This window comes from Ctenopharyngodon idella, chromosome 5 (genome assembly GCF_019924925.1).
Source record: "Ctenopharyngodon idella isolate HZGC_01 chromosome 5, HZGC01, whole genome shotgun sequence".
NCBI classification, from domain to species: domain Eukaryota; kingdom Metazoa; phylum Chordata; class Actinopteri; order Cypriniformes; family Xenocyprididae; genus Ctenopharyngodon; species Ctenopharyngodon idella.
The window spans coordinates 35196567-35218302 of record NC_067224.1 but is presented as its reverse complement, the minus strand read 5'-3'; the positions used below and the strand labels follow the sequence as shown (position 1 = coordinate 35218302).

The 21736-nt window shown below is 35.4% G+C and overlaps 1 protein-coding gene and 1 pseudogene across 1 annotated transcript in view; one reads left to right on the top strand and one right to left on the bottom strand.

Moving 5' to 3' along the window:
* The window catches only part of galnt9 (polypeptide N-acetylgalactosaminyltransferase 9), a 100755-nt gene that overhangs the window by 18672 nt on the left and 60347 nt on the right, over positions 1–21736 (bottom strand). Inside the window, exon 6 of the mRNA XM_051894169.1 lies at positions 17083–17200. Coding sequence (XP_051750129.1) covers positions 17083–17200 — 118 coding nt within the window. The remainder of the gene's footprint in view (positions 1–17082; positions 17201–21736) is intronic.
* LOC127513721 (uncharacterized) lies at positions 16459–16575 on the top strand (annotated as a pseudogene).

Here is a 21736-nt window from a genome sequence, read left to right as displayed (position 1 = left end):
AACATAATATTTTGAGTTTCTGTTGATTAAACTAATCGCCTTCATTGTGTTAACTCAGATGTTTAATTTCAATGAACTCAAACTTTAAAGGCAACCAGGTAACTTACTTTTTTAAGTTAAACCAACAATTATTTTTTACAGTGTGGTTTCTATTGTAATATATTGTAAAATGTAATTTATTCCTGTGATGGCAAAGCAGTCATCATCGGTGTTCAAGAGTCACATGATCCTTCAGAAATCATTCTAATATGCTGATTTGGTTGTCAGGAAACATTACTTCTTATTATTATCATCAATGTTGAAAACTGTTGTGCTGCTCAAGTATTTTGTGGAAACTGTGATACATTTTTGGGGGGGATTTCTTTGTTAAAAAGAAAGTTCAAAAGAACAGCAAATAACAGTTTTTTTGTAACAATATAAAAGTATGTACTGTCATTTTTAATCAAGTTAATGCTTCCTTGTGCCACGGTTATGTTCAGTTTCATTGTGTTTTAGTTTGGTTTTCACTGTTTCCTGTGGTTGTATTCTTTGTTAATTTCTTAGGTTTCTGATTAATTACACCTTTGTATCATTTAGCTCCCTTGTTTGCTTCTCTGTACATATACTCCCTGTTGTGTTTAGTTCATTGTCCGGTATCATCTTAGTTTTACGTGTTTGTGTTTATGTTTTTCTCCTGTGATCTCCTGAGTATTCCTTGTGGATTTAATTAACTGTTTTTGTTATCTACTCCTTTCGCCGTGCACTCACAACAACCATACGTGACACCTTGCTGAATAACAGTATTAATTTCTTATATATCTTACTGACCCCCAAACATTTGAATGATAGTGTGTTTTGAATGCTGTATGAGGGAAAAACACTAAACAGGAAAAATTCACTAAATAGTCGAACTGCTTTTGTGTGCTGTATTTCTTGTTTACAAACCATATGTTATCCAGTTTAATCAGGCATTTCCAAAAACCTACAGTAGCTATCAGAACCAACCCCTCAAGATTGTCAGTTGTGGTGAGCAAAATGAGTTCAGCACAGATTTTGTGGGTGCGTTTGCAGTTACATGATTTGCATAATTCCTTTAGTGAGCTGTGTGCTAAAACAAAGAAATAGCACATGCAAATTAATGGCGCTATCAGTGGGTGCAATTCATTCACTCCTCCCTCTAACTCTTAATCAACCATGTTTGGCCAGTGTTCGAGTGATGTATTTTCATTTGTTTTTAAAAAGTTACATCATCTCATCCTCTGAGACACATCCCAACCCTTTGAGAAAATTCTGCTCCTCCTCTTCTGCTCCCTGAGCATTATATTCTCTGTCTCACTCTCCTTCCCATTCTTCCTAGACAGGGAACAGACAAAGCTTTGCCATCTATTATTTTAATCACGTTAATTATATCAGACGGTTTTATGTGATGTACGGTTCAGATCAAGCACTGGCTAATTTAATTGGACCCTCTTGCCAGCCTGTGCTCTCTGTTTCAATGATCAGCCACTATTGATGATCATTACAATGATAAAAATAGCAATAAAAGGCCATGACTTAATGCTGTCAGACAAGCAGATAAAAGTGCCATGGTAATTCAAACTGAGATTTAAAAAAAGCTACTAAAAACAATTTTGACATCATGTCTCATTGCCCAAAAAAGGTTTCTGTATAAACTATGCTGCCTAAGGTTTTGTATGGTTCATCTTACAAAAATGGACCAAACTGACCATACTTTCTGCCAAAATACCACAGTTAATACAATTATTACAGTAAAACTTTGGGAACTTGGTATTAGAAATCAGTGTCAACCAAAAAGGAAACTGCCTGAAAGTGATCCCATAATCATTTACTATAGGATTTTACTTTAAGTTAACCACAGCAACTGTGGTATTTTGGAAGAAACAGTAGCTAGTCAGCATAACTAGTCATCATTGAAATAAAGCTGAAATAAAATAAAATATAAATATTAAATTAAAAATTTTAAAATTGCCTTAGGAACTAACTGAACTAATAAAAATTACTAAAACTTAAATTAAAAAAAAAAAAAAAAAAAATTTGGGCTATTATATATGCATACCATTAAACAACACCCAAATGAGACTCTTAAAGGGATAGTTCACCCAAAAATGAAATTTTGGTTATTAATTACTCACCCTCATGTCGTTCCAAACCTGTAAGAACTTTGTTCATCTTCAGAACACAAATTAAGATATTTTTGATGAAACCTGAGAGCTTTCTGACCTCCCTATATACAGCAACGTCATATCCAATTTCAAGGCCCAGAAAGGTAATAAAGAGATCGTTAAAAAAAGTCCATGTGACTTAGGGGTTGCACTGACTAATCGGCTAGTTGACTTTAACACTCTGCCATGATGCTTTAAGCATGACGTCGACTAGTCGCTGATGATGGAGGGCGTAACAGGAAAAAAAAAAAAAGAACTTGAGTGCCGCGTTATTAGAACTCTGTGTCATGCGCTGCAAAAGACGCAAAACGCGAGCACAACGGTCATAAGCATGTCCATAGCAAGGTTATTATAGTTTTGCATTTTTTATTAGTTTTTATTTTTATTTCGTTTTGACTTTATGTTTTCAAATTCAGTTTAGTTTTAATTAGTTTTTAAAGTGGGTTTGCTAGTTTAGTTTTTATTTTTTGAAAATGCTTAGTTTTAGTTTAGTTTTTATTAGTTTTAGTGTTAGTTTTAGTCTTTTTTTGTAATTTGGGTTATTTGTCAGGGGCAAGATTCAAAAAGGTCAGAAAAAGTATTGTGTAATAATAACTCAACAAAAACATCATACAATTTTAGGAAATATAAACCAGTACATAAAATGTACATATGGGCACAAATATGTAAACAGTCTCAACACTCCGCAGTAAGTGCAAAATGTGTAAGTGACGTGTACCAGTAAAAAACCTAAAGAGCCATACATGAACCGCATGTATTCAACCCATTTTTGAGCCACAACAAGAAATTTCTGTCAGATTGTCAGGGAGCTCAATCTGAGAAAAGAACATGACAAATAACAAATAAAAAAAAAAAAATTAAATACAGCTTTTCAATTTTTTTAGTGTGTGTGACACACAGTCATATTCAAAGTAATCCCAAATAGGACTCTGCCGCTTTCTTCCAACTTTTGGTACCGCCATGATGCCATGGAATGTCGGAATTTCTTGTTTGGGGGGGAGAGGGGGTGATCAAAATAATTCCTTCGTTAATAATTCGTTACACAGAACTTTATTATATTAAATATGATTCACACCTTCACAAAATATACACATTTAACACCCTATACAAAATTCACACCCCATTGAAATTCCTTTACCTCTTACAAAATCCACACGCCGTACCAAAAATCTACACATCTTCTATACAAAATTCACACCCTATACAAATACCACAGCTGTACAATTTTCACACCCTATACTAAATTTACCCTATACAATAGCCTACTCATCTGGATTGAAGCAGCAAACATTCAGTGTAAGAGTAAACAAATGACATAACATTATTTAATATTTGAATCACAGCTTATATAGTGTTTTGACATCAACAACCCAAGTGCATTTTACCTCAAACTTGCGACTAGTTAACTTTCTAAAGTAGCAATCGCTTCTCGGGTCGACATTATATTCAGAATTAAAAAGATTTTTATACCACTTTTTAATGTGTGATTGTGTAAAGGTGTTCACGAGATACCAACCTTTCGCGAACTTGCTTTCAACGTCGAACACTCGTTCTCATGGAGACGCGGTGTGCACGGAGGGAAGGGGCTGTGTGTGCGCGCGTGTATGTGAGAGAGACGCGTGAGTGAGAGACGCAGGGAAAGGAAATGCAGCTGAATGTTATTTGCTCTATGAAAGACATTGACAAAGACGAAAACTAAGGACATTTAATCTATAATTTTATTTTATTTTAGTTAGTTTTGCCAAACACACATTACAGATTTGGTTAGTTATCGTTTTGTTGTAATGCCTCGTTTTTATTTTTATTTCAGTTAACAACAATGTTTTTTCCCACCTAGTTTTCGTTTTTTCGTTCGTTTTTGTTAACGATTATAACCTTGGTCCATAGTGGGTATTAACATAGAAAAACAATGGAAAAGTAGTGCATTGGAATGGAAAAACACGTTCTTGTGTGAACGGTCCCGTATTTTTGTTCATTAATGACGTCATCGTTGACTAGTCGATGTTGACTCGACTTTAATAACATAAATGTCGACTTTAAAAAATCTGAAGTCGTTAGACCCCTAATGTGACTACAGTGGTTCAACCTTAATGTTATGAAACGACGAGAATACTTTTTGTGCGCAAAAACAAAACAAAAATAACGACTTTATTCAACAGTTTCTTCTCTTCCCTGTCATTCTCCTATGCTGTTTACACTGTAAACACATTGTAAACACAGCGCTTCTGGGTTCTACATCAGAACGCCAACTCTTTATTGGCCAGCTCCTGCATCAGCATCACACATGTGTCGTGGTGCTCATGTGTACAACATCGGTTCAGTCAGAAAGCTCTCGGATTTCATCAAAAATATCTTAATTTGTATTCTAAAGATGAACGAAGGTCTTACGGATTTGGATTGACATGAGGGTGAGTAATTAATGACAGAAATATCACTTTTGGGCAAACTTTAAGTTTACGTTTGGACAGGAAGGATAAATCTGGCTAGACGTGGAGTACGAAAGAGAAGCCTTGAGCCTAAAAGCATCTGTCCACTGTGAGAAACTTGAATAGGATAATCGACTTTTCCATTGTGCCCTTTGGGGACATTCTAAAAAAAAAATCAGTTTAAGATTTCCAATTACATATTCATTTTCCCTCCCAGGACAGGATGAGATGCATAGGCTGCATTTCTGCCAGTGAGCTTTACTAAATGAATTATCATTTCCCCCTCAGCCGTCGCTAACTGTGTTTGCCGAGGATCTTTAAACTGTTTGGATTGAGTTGCATAGTAATAGTTTTTGCCAAGACATGAAGAAGATAAAAATGACATTGGATGATGGCACGTACTTATAATAATGTCACATATTAAAGAAGCATACACGCATCGGCATTCAAATAGGACTTAATGAGGCATCCTTTGAGGTAAATGAAGGTTTATATTTCCTGTTCAAGAGTTACACAGTAAATGTTTGCTCCTATTCACATTACACGTCTAAGCCACTAGTGAAGGCAGCATGCTGTGGGGTTCTTGGAGCGTAGCAGGAAAAATAATCTTCTCACGCAGAGCATGTGATGATATATAATGCAGTGATGTTTGAAGGTTAATGTAAAGTTTAAGCTCAGGAATGTTAGATATCATAAATCAAGGCTTGGATTTAAACTGTCAGACAAATGCAAGCACACTAAGCCTGAATATTCTATATAAGGGGTTGCTAACTATCTGATGTCAAGGAATCTCAATATGACTATCCCCTTGTGAGGGATCTTCTTTATAATATATACAGGCATCTGTACAATTTCATGTATGACCCATTTAAGCTGTGTGAGAAAAAATGTGATATTACAAAGACAAAAATGTTTGCAAAATGAAATAATTGACTGTAAATATGTCAATGTTATGAGGCCAAAACATTAAAATGTTAACAAGAAATTATTTACTTTGTACTAAGTTGACATCTTTTTTTTCTACCGACTAGAGGTTCAGTTGTATTCAAATTTATTTGTGCAGAGCTTTTCCTCATTGCTAAGCAGTTTTCAGAGAATTACCCTTCAGCTCCCAGTGAGCAAGATAAAGGCAACAATAACAGGCAGAAAGATACAAGAACAAACTAGTTTTTCTGCAATGGAGAATAGACAAATCTATAGAGATTTGTTTTTTTATTTCTTATTAATTATCTTATTATTATTTCTGTTAAAAACTATGAATGAAATAATCACCATTAATCCACTGTAAAAAAATAAAAAATAAAAAAATCCCCGTAAAATTTACGGTAAAAAAACGGCAGCTGTGGTTGCCAGAACTTTACCGTAAAAAATATGGTAGCAACATTTTAGGTTTTCAGAACAGCACTTCGTTTACTGTCTATTTTACAGATCAAAACCGTATAATTTAAAGGTTTATATTGTAATAATTACAATTCATAACTGTTTATTTTCCACTGTAAAAAAAAAATTCCGTTAAATTTACATTAAAAAAACGTATTTCATGAACTGATATAATGTTAATTTACCAACCTACTGAAGTCCTAATATCTGTTTTGTACCTTTGTGATACACTGACAACCACCAATCACAGTGGTGATGAGTCACATGATGAATCAAAGTTCATCACCAGCAGCTTTTTCAAAAGCTGAGAAGAACAATACTAATATATAGAAGATGCACACAGTGTCACTCACACAAACACTAAACACCATCATGGTAACACACATGAAATTTTAAAAATGCAATAAACATTCATTTAACAACATTAGATGTAACATAAAACCCTAATGTACAATGTAATGTAAAAACTAAGAAACAGTTATTTCAACGAAAATACATCAAATGTTGTGTCATGCAGGGAATTGTGGGAATGTCAATTTACATTTTTTCACTGTAAATTATACAATGACTTGTTATTTTTCACTTCCAAAAACAGTAAATTTAACAGTAATTTACTGGAAAATTACATTAAATGTACCGTTAAATCTATTACAGTTATTCGCCGTATATAGTACGGAAACTTTCTTAACTGTTTTTCACCGTAGCATTTTTACAGTCTTTTACCGTAAAATCACGATCATTTTTTTACAGCTCTTTACAGTTCTTCAGAAAGCAGGAAGGAAAGGAAGGAAATGCAAATAATGCAAATAATATAACATTTAGTAAATGTGTTAAAACTATTGCATAACTAAAACTAGGGGCACTATAGCAGATATTTTCATCAACTTCTTCAGTCTTTTTTTGGTTCTCTCATACCGGAACAATAAAATATCTTTTGTAATATATACCGTAGCATACACTAATGCTAAAAAATTGTGGATCAGTATTTTTTTTTTTAAAGAAAGTAATACTTTTATTCAGCAAGGACACATTAAATTGATCAAAAGTGACAGTAAAGACATTTATAAAGTTACAAAAAATTTCTATTTCAAATAAATTCTGTTTTTGAACTTTCTATTCACTTCCACTGGACGTGCTGGTTTCAGCCTCATCATTGGCATTAAGTAGCCTTGTTGACAAGTTTGGGTGAGTAAGGGCAAAAAGCACAAGATATAGTACCTTCAATGCCCTGTAGATGGCGATAGCAGAAATAAACTGCTGCAGAAAAAGTTAGGTGCCATGTAAAATGTAACAAGTAAGTACATTACTTATCACAAATGTATTGGAGTAAAGAGTGAAAACTTATTCAAAAATGTAGACAAGCAGACAGTAAAAGTTGCAGTAAAAGAGTAGCCAAAATGATACTTTAGTATAGTAATTATTTACATTTATTCAAATACTTTACACCACTGTATTTTTGATCAACTAAATTCAGCCTTGGTGAACATAAGAGAATTCTTAAACAAAAAAAAAGAAAAAAATCTTACCCAAACTTTTGAATGGAAGTGTATATTTGAAGGATCCTCCATCAACATGAACCATTAACCAGGAAGGTATTCATGGAGTGAAGTATTCATGGTGTACAAAAATATATTCAATGTCTATCAATATTGTCTGAAAGTATATGTGCATTTGTAGTGTATATATGATTAAAACATGATAATATTTAATAGCTAAGTCTGTAAATATGTGAACAGTTGCACCAGTTCTAGAAGAAACGATTTAAAATTCAACTCATGCCATCTTTTCTTTGCTTTACAAGCTCTTACTCTAAATTCTGACGTTCTTGACATTTGCTCTTTTCCTTTAATATGTGTTTGATAAGCTGTAGTCTCTTCCCCCCGGCGCCAGCTGCTAGAGTACTCAGGCCACCCCAGCTAAGAGCGGCAAGCTGAGAGAAAGCCACCATGAAAAGAAGAACAGCCATCCATTCCTTCCATTTAAACAAATTGTCAAAACTTGGTGCCTCAACTGAAGCACTAAATTGCTAGCTCTCTCGGTACACGTGTACACTGATGGGTAGGTACAGCACGGCGAGAGGATATACCCGCGCACACTCACACACACGTAGACACTTGGCATCCCCGGAGAACCAGTCCTCTGAAACAGCATGATCTGTGGGATGTATCAAAAACCTCATATGAGCCATAACAGAGCGCCTGCACCGCTTATCTCCTCTCTCTTCACTAAACACAGAACAGGGAAGGTAAAATGAGTTCCAGATCTGCAGGGTGAACTAAGCCTAATGGAAATTATAAAGCTCAATTTTGGCTCAGAGGAGAAAATAAATTCAGATTGTACAGTGAGGGAAACATTGGAACAAACATCTCCTTGGCTCAGGTCCTTATAAGCTTTCTGTGCCGTATTATTAGTTTTGTCAGCTGTCAAGCAACATCTTCATTATAAAACTTATAAGACATATTATAAGACAAAAAATGGGACATAAAATATTTTTGGGGCATTAAAGTGATGGCCGGCCCAGGAACATAGACATCGTCACTCTTTATTCAAACATCATAAAAAATTTGTTAAAGGTTTCATATTGTGTAGTTGTGCTTGGAGTCGATTGTTTTTTGTTTTTGTTTTTTTTTTGAGATAATGCAATGAAACATGCCAGATTGTGCGGACAGCCTGTCATACAAAGAAATTATGAACGCATGCAAAAACAAGAGAGAACCAATGAAATATTAATAACTGATTATATTGTAGTCAAGCTTTTTGTTTTTCTATGCCTTTTTTTTTTTTTGGATAGTAAAATAAAAATGCTGTAGTTTGCCCTTTTTATAATATAAATAATTTTGTCAGAGAAATAGCTTAACCAAGTTTAGAGTTTTGATCTTCTATTTTATTAAATATTTTATATTTTAAATATCTATTCATATTTAAAATATTTAAAAAATAATAATATATTTTTATGATATTTTCCTCATATTTTGATGGTTTAACTGAACTTGTAGAGTCATTAAAAAAACATCCACTACAGACATCACTTTTGGTATATGTGTGTTGTGTGTGTGTGTGTGTGTATACACATTTACATATACATACATATACATACACATACACACAGTGCTGCTTTAAAGTTTGTGAATAATTTTAACAAAATAAGAGAGATCATACAATATGCATGTCATTTTTTTATTTAGTACTGTCCTGAGTAAGATATTTTACATAAAATTTTTTATATATGATCCACAAGACAAAAAAAAAATAGCTGAATTTATAAAAACGACCAGCTCAAAAGTTTGTGAACCCTTGATTCTTAATACTGTGTGTTTTTACCTGGATGATCTACGACTGTTTTTTTGTTTTGTGATGGTTGTTCATGAGTCCCTTGTTTATCCTGAGCAGTTAAACTGCCCAATATTCTTCAGAAAAATCCTCAGGTCCTGAAAATTCTTCAGTTTTCCAGCATCTTTTGCATATTTGAACCATTTCCAGCAGTGACTGTATGATTCTCAGATCCATCTTTTCACACTGAGGACAATTGAGGGACTCAAACACAACTATTAAAAAAGGTTCAAACATTCACTGATGCTCCAGAAGGAAACACGATGCATTAAGAGTCAGGGGTGAAAACTTTTGAATAGGATAAAGATGTCCAAATTTTTCTTATTTTGTTTAAAACCCTTTTTTTTTTTATTATTATTTATTTATTTATTTTTTCATTTAGTACTGCCCTTCAGAAGCAACAGAAGACACTTAAATGTTTGCCAGAAGACAAATTCAAAAGGTTTTCACCCCCCGGCTCTCAATGCATCAGTGAATGTTTGAACCTTTTTAATAGTTGTGTTTGAGTCCCTCAGTTGTCCTCAGTGTGAAAAGATGGATCTCAAAATCATACAGTCACTGCCGGAAATGGTTCAAATATGCAAAAGATGCTAGAAAACTGAAGAATTTTTGGGACCTGGAGGATTTTTTTTGAAGAATATTGCGCAGTTTAACTGCTCAGAACAAACAAGGGACTCATGAACAACCATCACAAAACATAAAAACAGTCGTGGATCATCCAGGTAAAAACATACAGTATTAAGAATCAAGGGTTCATAAACTTTTGAATTGGGTCATATTTATAAATTTAGCTATTTTTTTTGTCTTGTGGACTTTATGTAAACATCGTTTATGTAAAATATCTTACTCAGAACAGTACTAAATAAAACATGACATGCATTTTGTATGATCCCTCTTATTTTGTTAAAATTATTCACATTTTCACAGATTCTACAAGGGGTTTACAAACTTTCAAGCAGCACTGTATATGTGTAAACACACACACACACACCCACACACACACACACACACACTATATTGCCAAAAGTATTGGGACACCCCTCCAAATCATTGAATTCAGCTGTTCCAATCACTTCAATTCAATGATGTAATGAGGAATCTTGTTTACAGGTTTTTTTTTTTTTTTTTTTTTACAATCACTAGAACCTATTTCTCAATACCTGGGTCATAGTAGTGAGCATAACAGCTGTCTATGTGGGCTAAACTGTGGATCATTTATCATTGCTTTAGCACAAAATGCATTCAGTGACTACTTTTTTTCAAATTACGAATTGTTTTCTCACTTAGACACAGCCACCAAAAAAAATCAATGTACCCACAGGCCAATTTTCACATTTACATACTCTTTTCAAAACTGTTAAAACTTAAGTTCAAACCTAACATGATTCAAAACGAATAATAAGACATCAATTTGCCACATTTCTACAGTAATACCATATTGAAATATATTCCAAAAAATTGTCAGGAAAATGTCATTTCTCATGATATGACCCTTTTAAAGCAAATTAGACTACATTCCTGTTATAATGAGTTCTTTGTCCTCTAGCTGGTTATATCAGATCGATTGTCATTTTACCTTGAAATGTCTGAGATTCTTAGGCCCTGTTTACAGCTGGTAATAAGATGCGTTTTGGTTGATCGGAGTAGTAGATAAGGGAGACACGTTCCTGTTTACATCTGGTGTTTTAATCCATCTCTTTTGTCCACTTTCAACCACTTCTGTTCTGATTTCTTCAAGGGGAGGGTCTATGGGTGGGTAAATGTATATATATATATTTTTTTTTTCAGATCTTTCGATCTAATGGACAAAATAAGCTTGCACAGTTTACATATGAAAGTGCCCAGAGACAACAGAAAACATACGGAGAGCAGTAGCTTTCATTTCTGCTCTGATAGCCGCAAGACCACACCAAACGCGGTGAGTGCATGTTAGAAATCATGAATGAAGAGAGAACATTGTGCTTGGTACATTTTTTGTCTTCAAACCAAACTTGGGTCAAAGTTTAAATCCCGTCTGGCTGGCGCGTTTCCCATAATGTTTACATGTTAGGTCAGTAGGCGGAGAGTAGGCGGTCTTTTTTGGCAGTTCTGAACTTGTATACATTTTAGAGTCTGCTGATTTTCTTGAATATGATCCACACAGACAGGGGAATGCGCTCCCAAAAAAGCTTTCTGTCTCTATGTCTTAGCCAGTTTTCTAAAGTAACTAATAAACATATTTCCCCAATAACCCAATCAAAGAGAAAAGCTGCACTGATCCATGTAGTTAGTCACTAGTTAGTTATGCAAATGAATTCCATCTATCTACATAAAGCAACGAGAGACAGGCGCTCAGTAATCGAGCAGCTTCCCACAGAGCATATCAACAGGACAAAATATATGCCTTTGAGTCCATTAAAGCTGCATTCGATTGACCAAAGGGCAAACCAATTGTGAATGTACAATACAACCTCAAGAAAAGATGCTGCTCAGATAGATTTAAAAGCTTTACAATTCGCCAACATGATCCAAAGGTCATCTTCCTTCTCTCTCTTCACTGGTTTGTTTTGTATTTGCCTTTCAGCGTATGTATGTGTGCGTGTGGGTGTGAAGTGAAGCAACCACAGATGGAAAAGACCTGCTCACCTCTGTTCATAATGAAAAAATTGCTCCCTTTTGGAAGGTTTGAAGCAAGGACAAAAGTCACTGGGAGGTCTGACATGCTGCTTTAGCCCCTGTTCAGGTTTTGCTTTACATGTGATTCTACGTGAAACCCATCTCATTAAGTCCTTTGAATCATTAGAAAAGGTTCTGCAGAATCGTGTCTGTATCTGAGCGAAAGAGTCTCACTAAATTTGTTCACCATTCGTTTCATCAGACCTGAAAAAAGCAGGAAAAATAGAAGACAGAAATCTGTGAAATGTATATAAATATTTTAAAAGATGCCTCTATCTTTTGCCATAGTTCATTTTTGAAATCATTGACAACGCTGAAGAAAACAAAGACTGATTATTAAAGGGATCATGCATTTTCATGATCTTTTGACGTAAGAGGTCATTGTACTGTAAAAACATCCAGTAAGTTTCAGAACTTCAAATTTCCTCGACAGTCCAAAACCAGCTTTTATTGAATCCAAGCTCAGAAAATAACTCGTTTGGAATTCACATTATGACGTAATAGTGTGACGAAAGACTGCCTCTACAGAAGAAGATCAACGCCTACTTCTACATCATCATATCTTTGGCCCCACCCACTGCCGCGTTAGTAAGATGAGAAGGAGGAAAGACAGAACTAAAAATAACATTACCTAACAAAAGGATCCTAATGCTAGTAAAGTGGTTATTTATTTTCAACTACGTGAATGTCTCAGTAGAGCATGATTTGTTTGATTGGTACATTTCACTGTGGATTCTTTGGTAAATCAGTCACATTTCGCCACAGGCTTTGCAAACAGTATTTAACTGTAAGATATGGACCTGACAGTAATGCCACAACATGTAAGTAACCGTGTTACTTCTAATGCCTAATCTGTGATCTGATTTCTGATATGTAATGATTCATGTACAGTCATTCTTTGTCTCAAAGTCATTTATTGCTGTTTATGCGTCAGTAAATCAAGCCAGTGACTAAATTATCAACTTCACATTGCCTCTCTTAGTAGCATAAAAATAATCTGTTATTTAAATTGTGATTAAATTATATGCAGAAAGCATTCAAAGAACGCTCCCTTTATAATCGCTGGAGCTGTCAATCACACAGCACAAGTTTATCAGTGATTGAGTTCTGGACCTTTACCAAAACTCCTGTTATAATCAATGACACTGTCTACACTCTTATTTACATCATGTTTCAACTGTTAGTTATGATGAAAACATTCATGAGAGTGCAGAAATTGAGCTGCAATAACGAGAGCATTACATTCATGCACTCAACAGACATGTCTGTTATCGGCTATAAAGCTCATTGCTGCAACCTCTTCATTTAAATATAATGCTATAATCAACACTTTTTATGATTAGTTAATCTCGACAGCTGTAATAGTAAACAATTTTGAGAGAGTTCCACATCACATGTAATACTTAAGATGTGAGCCAATCATAGCAATGGCGGTTTATTACACTGAAGTCTCACAGCAGATATGACCCTTCCAACAGAGCGTTCAAATCAGAAGGCTAAAAATGGCTTTTTGGATGTAAAAATCATACTAACATTATAAAACATTATAAAATAATAAAAAAAAATTGCAGTTCATGACTCCTTTAAAGGCCCGCTGAAGTGTCTTGGAACGCACAGCACTATTTAATGTGTTGACGTAATTTCAACTGAAACAGGAAGACAGGGCGATATATCGAACATCCCCGCCCCTTTTTTTAAAATAGCCAATAGCGTTTCGTTTATATCACAGCTCGGCCAGAGCCTTTAAACTCAGTAAAACCTCTGTTTCCTTTTAATATCTAATTGTTTTTCCTCCTAATCTCCTCTATATCACTTTAAAATATAGCATTCTGTGCAGAATTCAAATGGGTCCGATACCTTTCGTGGTCTGAGCCGACTCGCGGATATGATCCACACTGTGCTCTCGTGTCCCTGGGCCAGACTGTGCTCGCGCTGTGTCGGTTTACGTTATACTAACACGAAAACAGACTTCATTCACCTCAATGGAAAGCATATTTACACTGTCTGAATCGTTCCCTATCCCCTTCAAAGTGCACTATGTGCACTTTACCATGTAGAAACTAGTAAATGTGTGAACAAATGACCGATTTCAGCCGCAGCTTCAGTGTCTGTTGATAGTGTAGGAGGGGGCGGGACTTCAGATTCTAGAGAGCATTTGATTGGACAGAAGATTTGATGAGAAACTGAAGTGTGATGTCATGAAAATCCGTGATCCATTTTAGCGGAAGTGAGAGACTGTAAGTTTTGAATGCTTATATCTCCTAAATGGAAATTTAGCAAATTTTGTCATTGTTTTGGAACACACCAGCTTATTCATAAGAGTAAGGCTAACATATTCATTCTGAAAGCTAAAAAACTTACATTTTGATTTCAGGGGGACTTTAAGGGTGTGCAGCAAAGCCAATATCTGTATCTCTTGCAATGACCAAACTATTTGTATTTGTATCTGTATTCAGATAAAGCCAGATGCGGATAGGCCAAAAATCGAAAGTTTGTCTGAACTATATGAAAAGCCCATTTTATTGGTGGACTTCTGAAATAAGCAGCATCTGCGTCTAAATCTAATCTAAATGCATGTTTCATTTATATATTGTATGTCTATACAGTTTCCAGGTAAAAAGCATATGGAACACACCATTCATCTTACACTTGAAACAAATAAAATAATATATATAAAATATATATAAAATAATAATATTATATAAATATATATATATATATAGCTAATATAATATATATTAAGTGTATTATATGGATTATATAAGTGAAGATAAGTATATAAATAAATATATATATATATATATATATATAAAAGAATATATTATTTTATTTGCATCTGCTAAATGCATACATGTAAATGAAACTCCCGAAGTCCAAAAATATGCAGTTGGAAAAGAAAGTAAACAAATATGTTGATAATCCTCACACTATAAAATACCACTCAACGGACCCCAGTGAGTCACCCTCCCCCAGCCTATGAACTTCCACATTCCTGCATTGGTAAAAGAGCAAAATATCACTTCAGGATAAAATTTAAGTGAGATACACTAAAATGCAATTACTTTGGGCCATAAGTGTCAATACAGCTCTTTCTGAGCCACTTTACAGCAGTTTTAATTTCCCTTGTGGGCATTTGGTACACTTCACACAAATTAAACTCCCATCATACCGCTGCACATTTTTTCTAATGTTTTTTAGTCTTCATATAACCTATTTAATCAGAGCCAATTCCTCTACAATGTCTTCTCTTCGACTCCCTGCCTCTGAATCTCTTTAAGAAATGAACTAAGGTTGTCTATTTGTTGTGGCATAAGGTTAATTATTGAATATGTAGCTGTCAGTCAAAAGTTATCCCTTCTGAATGAGCTGCATCAGCTTTGGAGGATTAACCAGAGGCTGAGATGGATCATATGTTCCATCACTGTGTTCAGCATCAATGAGCATTTGGTTTATTTCAAAGCTGGGAATTTGACGCATTTGTTAAATTGGCAATTCTGTCAATTTTTTTCTGTTACAAGAAATCTTCTGCAGCATGTCTGCTGGGCTCATGCAAATTGTGGGGACACATGCAGATTGGAAACATGTGACAACTACTCTCCAGACTACTGGTGTCTAAACAGTCACTGCACTTTTAATCAATACCAATCCATTGAAAATAAAGGAAAAACAATGCCTCTGACAACGCCTTTCAGCAACACTGTTGATGCTGATTTTGGTATTTTGAGACTGACAACTGTATGTATGTAAGAGAAAATACAACATTACAGGAAACTACTTACAAAGAAACCCACAAGTGACTCAGGCTGCTATTGTATCAACTGTGACTGAGACTTAACAAACAGACAATTTAAACCGTCTTCAATTAGACATTCCAAACAATACTATTCGCCTCTATAGTTCAATCTATCATCAGACTGAAAAGACTTTTCAACCAACACTGGCACTGAATCTTTAAAATGAATTAAAGGATTTTTATCCAAATTATGCAAATCTTCCAAGGATATTCGACACCCCACAAAAAGAACAGTTTCTGAATTTAAACAAGTTCAATTCTCCACAGGCTCACAAACCATGTGGGCCATGAAATTTCTCTCAGGGCTGCAGCTGCAGGAATCTACTTTCTTTGTACCCTACTGCCTTTAAAGCATTCGAGTCTGTGTAATTTGGCACTGAGTACTTTCATTTCCTGTGGGCAATGCATTTACTCCTTGATGGAGTAGAGAATCTGCATGCTTACCCCCAAAACAGTCTCTAGTATGACGCCTTGGGCATGAAAGCATGAAGAAATGTAATTAAACATATGTCAAATGCTCAAGCTTTGTAGACAGAGTTAATTATATTGTCACCTGTGAATTTACAGAAAGGGTGGCCAGAATCGTGAATTGTAATTTCTGAGAGGGTCTCATATGCAACAACGCTCCATGAATTCCAATTACGGGAATACACTGGCCTGTGAATGTCTCAAATGAACAAAATTAACAAGGCAGACACTTCTTTGTCTCTACTGCAGCAGCCATATCACCCTGTAGCCCAAGACTGGTTGCCCACTGAAGCTAAGCAGGGCTGAGCCTGGTTAGTACCTGGATGGGAGACCTCCTGGGAAAACTAGGTTGCTGCTGGAAGAGGTGTTAGTGAGGCCAGCAGGGGGTGCTCACCCTGTGGTCTGTGTGAGTCCTAACACCCCAGTATAGTGATGGGGACACTATACTGTCATAAAGCACCGTCCTTCAAATGAGACTTTAAACCGAGGTCCTGACTCTAATGTAACCCTGACATCCTGGCCAAATTTGCCCATTGGCCTCTGTCCATCATGGCCTCCTAATCATCCCCATATACTGATTGGCTTCATCACTCTGTCTCCTCTCTCCACCAATAAACTGGTGTGTGGTGGGCGTTCTGGCACAATATGGCTGCCGTCGCATCATCCAGGTGGATGCTGCACATTGGTGGTGGTCGAGGAGATTCCCCCTTCCATATGTAAAGTATGCTTTGAGTACCCAGAAAAGCGCTATATAAATGTAACAAATTATTATTATTACTGAAACTTGAAATATTTAATTCTCTGTACTTTGCTTATCTAAGGCAAATAATGATATTACAAATATGGCTTTATTCAGGACCCTACTTACCCTCATACCAAGCTCAATGTTCTCTCCTCCATAGACCTCCATTCCTGGGTCAAGCAGTCCGATTTCTCCAAAATACTCACGATCCACAACAAAGGAGCAGCCAATCATTGCAGGTGTCCTGTTTAAAAGACATAGAGAAATGTACATGAGCAGTACATTCATATTCCTTCATTAGATAGATAGATAGATAGATAGATAGATAGATAGATAGATAGTAGCTGACTCTGAATGCGGCTGGGAAAAGAAGTGCTGATGAATTAATTGCTCTTAGAGAGAGAAGTCGACTGGAAATCATTTACGAATCAGAGGTTGCAGAATCTGCCCTCTCACAGAGCATGAAGAATTTCTGTTGAGTGGGAGTGAGATGAGCCAGAAGTCATATGTAAAGTAGAAACTCTGAGTGTTTAAACAGAAATACACACCACTGAGAGACTGTGCGGTGAGAGTAATCGTGCATACAGTAGAGAAGTGTTTATTTGTTTTTGTAAGTGGGTCTCTTTCTTTCCACTCTCCCTATATTCCCACTTGGTTTCTTTCTCCTCAGTGTGTAATATTAAAACAGCTCCACATATGGCAGTTTGCTGAGAAAGCAGTTATCCCAGGTCAGAGATATATTGAGCTTCTTTTAAAGAGTTTTGAGTTCTAAGTAAATGCCATTCTGTGACAAGATTCTGATCCTCAGAAACAGCAATGATTCAGGTGTAAAAATAATAATAGTACTTTCAAAATGAGACAATTTTACTTTTATACAATTTACTTTGATACTTTTATACAATTAATCAATTTGATATGTTTAATTGACAGTATGCTATGGCAACGACGCTATGGTTTTGTGTTCTATTTCCTTGTAAACGCCCTGTTCACACAGCAACAGAATACGGTTGTCAGTCCTGTATCTGAGTCCTTAATATGGTTACGTTTACAGAAAGTTCAGTTTTTAAAGGGTTAGTTCACCCAAAAATGAAAATTCTGTCATTTATTACTCACCCTCATGTCGTTCCACACCCGTAAGACCTTCATTCATCTTCGGAACACAAATTAAGATATTTTTGATAAAAGCGTGTATCAAACTGCCAAAGTCATGTGATTTCAGTAAACATGGCTTTGTTACATCATAAGTGTTTCGAAATTTCAATGGTTCACCACTGGGGGGCGTGACTTTGGCAGTTACATGCTCCGAACCACTGATTCGAAACAAAAAAATCATAAAGCTTCTAAGCTTCCTGAAGCAGTGTTTTGAAATTGCCCATCACTAGATATTGTTGAATAGTCGTTATTTCGTTTTTTTGGCGCACAAAAACACACATTTTAAATATGTCTTTAGTAGCTTTCTTGGCATTTGAAAGTGTTAATTATCTTGCTGTCAATGGAGGCCTCACTGAACCATCGGATTTTATCAAAAATATCTTAATTTGTGTTCCGAAGATGAACGAAGGTCTTACGGGTGTGGAACGACATGAGGGTGAGTAATTAATGACAGAATTTTCATTTTTGGGTGAACTAACCCTTTAAGGGAGTGACAACTGCAGTCTATAACTGAACTCACAGAGAGCCGTTCTACACTCCACAAATGCAAATTTCATGTGTGGTTTCACTTTCGGTAACTTACAGCGACGGAGATATGAGCTGTGTGTCATCTGAAGGTTTTAGATCCACTTTTCTCAACCGGAGCTGCTAGCTTGAGTTTTGTGTTCTACACATGACTCAAATGCTCCGCTCTCCACCCAGATATAAAAGCTGCTGTCGGTTAATGAAGATTTGACTGATGAAATAGCGGCTCGACTGAACTCTTGTCGTGTCAAAAGTGATAAGACTTTTCAGTTTTATGGACGTCGCCATCTTTGATATTACTTTGGTCATTGTCTCAATGGTTACTGGTAAGAGAATACGGGCTTGACTCCTGTTGTAAGTTCATACAGACAGTATTCGAGGCGCTATTGTAAGTTGCTGTGTAAACGGGACATTTCGAGACTCAAACCTGTAAGTAAATGCGGTTGTCAATCCAAAAAACCGGCAGTGTGAATGTAGCCATAATGCCAAAAATGTGCATCTTGAATGCTTTGTAAGTCACTTTGAATAAAAGCATCTGAAAAATGCATAATATATAAATGTAAATGCATAAACATAAGTAAAATATAATATAAACGAACAAACAAACATATAATTGGACAACACATCAAAAAAAAATATATATATATTTATTTTAAGCGTTCTTGTATAAGCTGAAGAGAAACCTGCATGAGCATGTAGGAGGCAAGTAGCTAAATAAAACATTTCTATTTATTTGCCTCAGTGTGTTGGAGTCATATAGTCACAAAGTACTGAGTTTTGTAAAAGTTTGCTCACCAAGTTTACTTTTCACTTGCATTTTTTCAAAAATTTTGCCTTTGTTACAAAACTTTTGGGTCAGATCTGAGGTTTGTTGCGAACACAGCAAGGGGCAAGAACAATTCTGAGCCTGCCAAATCTCCACAGACAAAAGATCTGTTGTGTTTCAGAAACTCAAGATGAGTTTGTCATTGAATGGCGTTTTTGGTTCGGTGCATTGCTGGTGACTGAAAGTGAATTGTTTGTTGGCTAACCACAGGTGGGCTGCTTTGAGAGGCTAATAAATGCTAGATGCACAAATATTATATAGATCGCAAAGAAAATTCTCAGAGCCTTTGTGTAAACAGTGCTGTCTTTCACTTACACCCATATTGATTATTTTTTTTTATTTTTATTTTATTTATTTTTTTGAGAGTACATCATAATTACTAAACAGATACTTTTGAAAAGAGCAGATAGTTTGAAAATAAATGTTTTCATTGCAAGAATAGTCTATGTGGTATGCGGTATGCTTTTACACAATGATTAACACTTTATTGTTTTTTATTTTGCACTTACAGTCAAATGCTGTACAGTGAAAAATAATTCACACTATAATTCACACTATAAAAATATTCACACCCTTGGAATGTTTTATGTTTTATTTTCTAACAACATTGAACCACAAAGGAATTCATTTGGCCTGTTTGTCACTGATCAACAGAAAAATATTCTTTTGTCAGACAAACTCTTTACAAAGTTGTGCAGCGAAGACAATGTTCCTGGTGCAATGTGATGTGCTTAAAACTCACACTTTAGAACTGGTTGTCTATGCTTGATTACAGTGCAGTCCTGTAGCTCAAAAATACAGCATGGCACTAGCAACACTAAGATCATGGGTTCAAATCTCAGGTACGGAGCACCTAAAGGGACATGGTGACATAAAAAAAATATGAGATGGGAGGAAAAATTATGTCAATGCTTTCGCGTTCTCCCGCAAATGTTTTGCATTCCCCTGAGAAATTTTGCAGAGAAACTTTGTGTCCGCTCGCAAAGAGCACAAAAGTTTTGCGCGCGAAAACAAAGTTTCTCGGGGTAACGCAAAAGTTTTGAAATATATTTTTTCCTCCCATCTCATATTTTTTCCCCACCACCATGTCCCTTTAGGGGCTCCATACTCAGGAAATGCATGAACAGGTAAAAAAAAAAAGTTAAATTATTATATTTCTTGAATGCAATGTAAGTCACTTTGGATAATGCATCTGCCAAATGCATAAATGTAAATGTAAATTGCAGTAGTCTATTGGTTTACATTTGTTCATTTGTTAATAACACTTTATTTTTCATATCTCAGCTGGTCTTTACCGAACAGAAAAATAAAGCACCTTAAGTTAGCTTAGAAATGTGGAAAACTTGTTTGCGAGAATAATTATTTGAAATTCTAAAAGGAGCAAAAAGCTATCAGCATAAAACTATAACAATAACATAAAGTAAAACTATGACTTTACTATTGGACCCATTAGTCAACAATAGTTAATGCATTAACTAACATTAACTAACACAGAGCATTACATTTTACAGTATTTATTAATCTTTGTTTATGTTAGTTAACTGTTGTTATTTCATGTCACTCAGGTCCATTAAATAATATTAACAGATACAACTTATGATTTTTAATAATATATTAGTAAATAGTGAAATTAAAATGAACTGAGACTACTAAATGCTTAAGTATTTTTTTATTGTTAGTTTAAGTAACACTATGTATAGTGGGCGTCCATACGGGTTTTGCACAAAAGATTCACATGACGGCACATGCTAGGCGATGAGTTAAATCAACTCCACAGCAACTACATAAATTTATCCACTAACTATTCAGAAACGTCCAGATGCATTCTAAAAGTTGTAACTTCTTCCTGAGTGTCTCCATCAGTGTCCGACTCATTTGCATTTAAAGGGACACACACAAAAATGGCGTGTTTTTGCTCACACCCATATAGGGGCAAATTTGACTAAGCTATAATAAATGATCTATATGATATTTTTAGCTGAAACTTCACAGACACATTCTGGGAACACCAGAGACTTATATTACATCTTGTGAAAAGGGGCATAATAGGTCCCCTTTAAAGAATCTTTTTCTGCTGATCAAGGCCAAAAAGTCAAATTAAGTACACTGTGATTTAATGCTCTAAAACAACAAAACATAAAATTTTATAAACACTTCATGTGCACAGCCTAGCCAAGGTGGTCTTTCTGGACAATGTTTTTGTGGAATATCAAAAGCAGTCATGGCGTTTATCCCCTTAGAGCGACTAATTGCTTATTTACAGACATTTGAACTGGA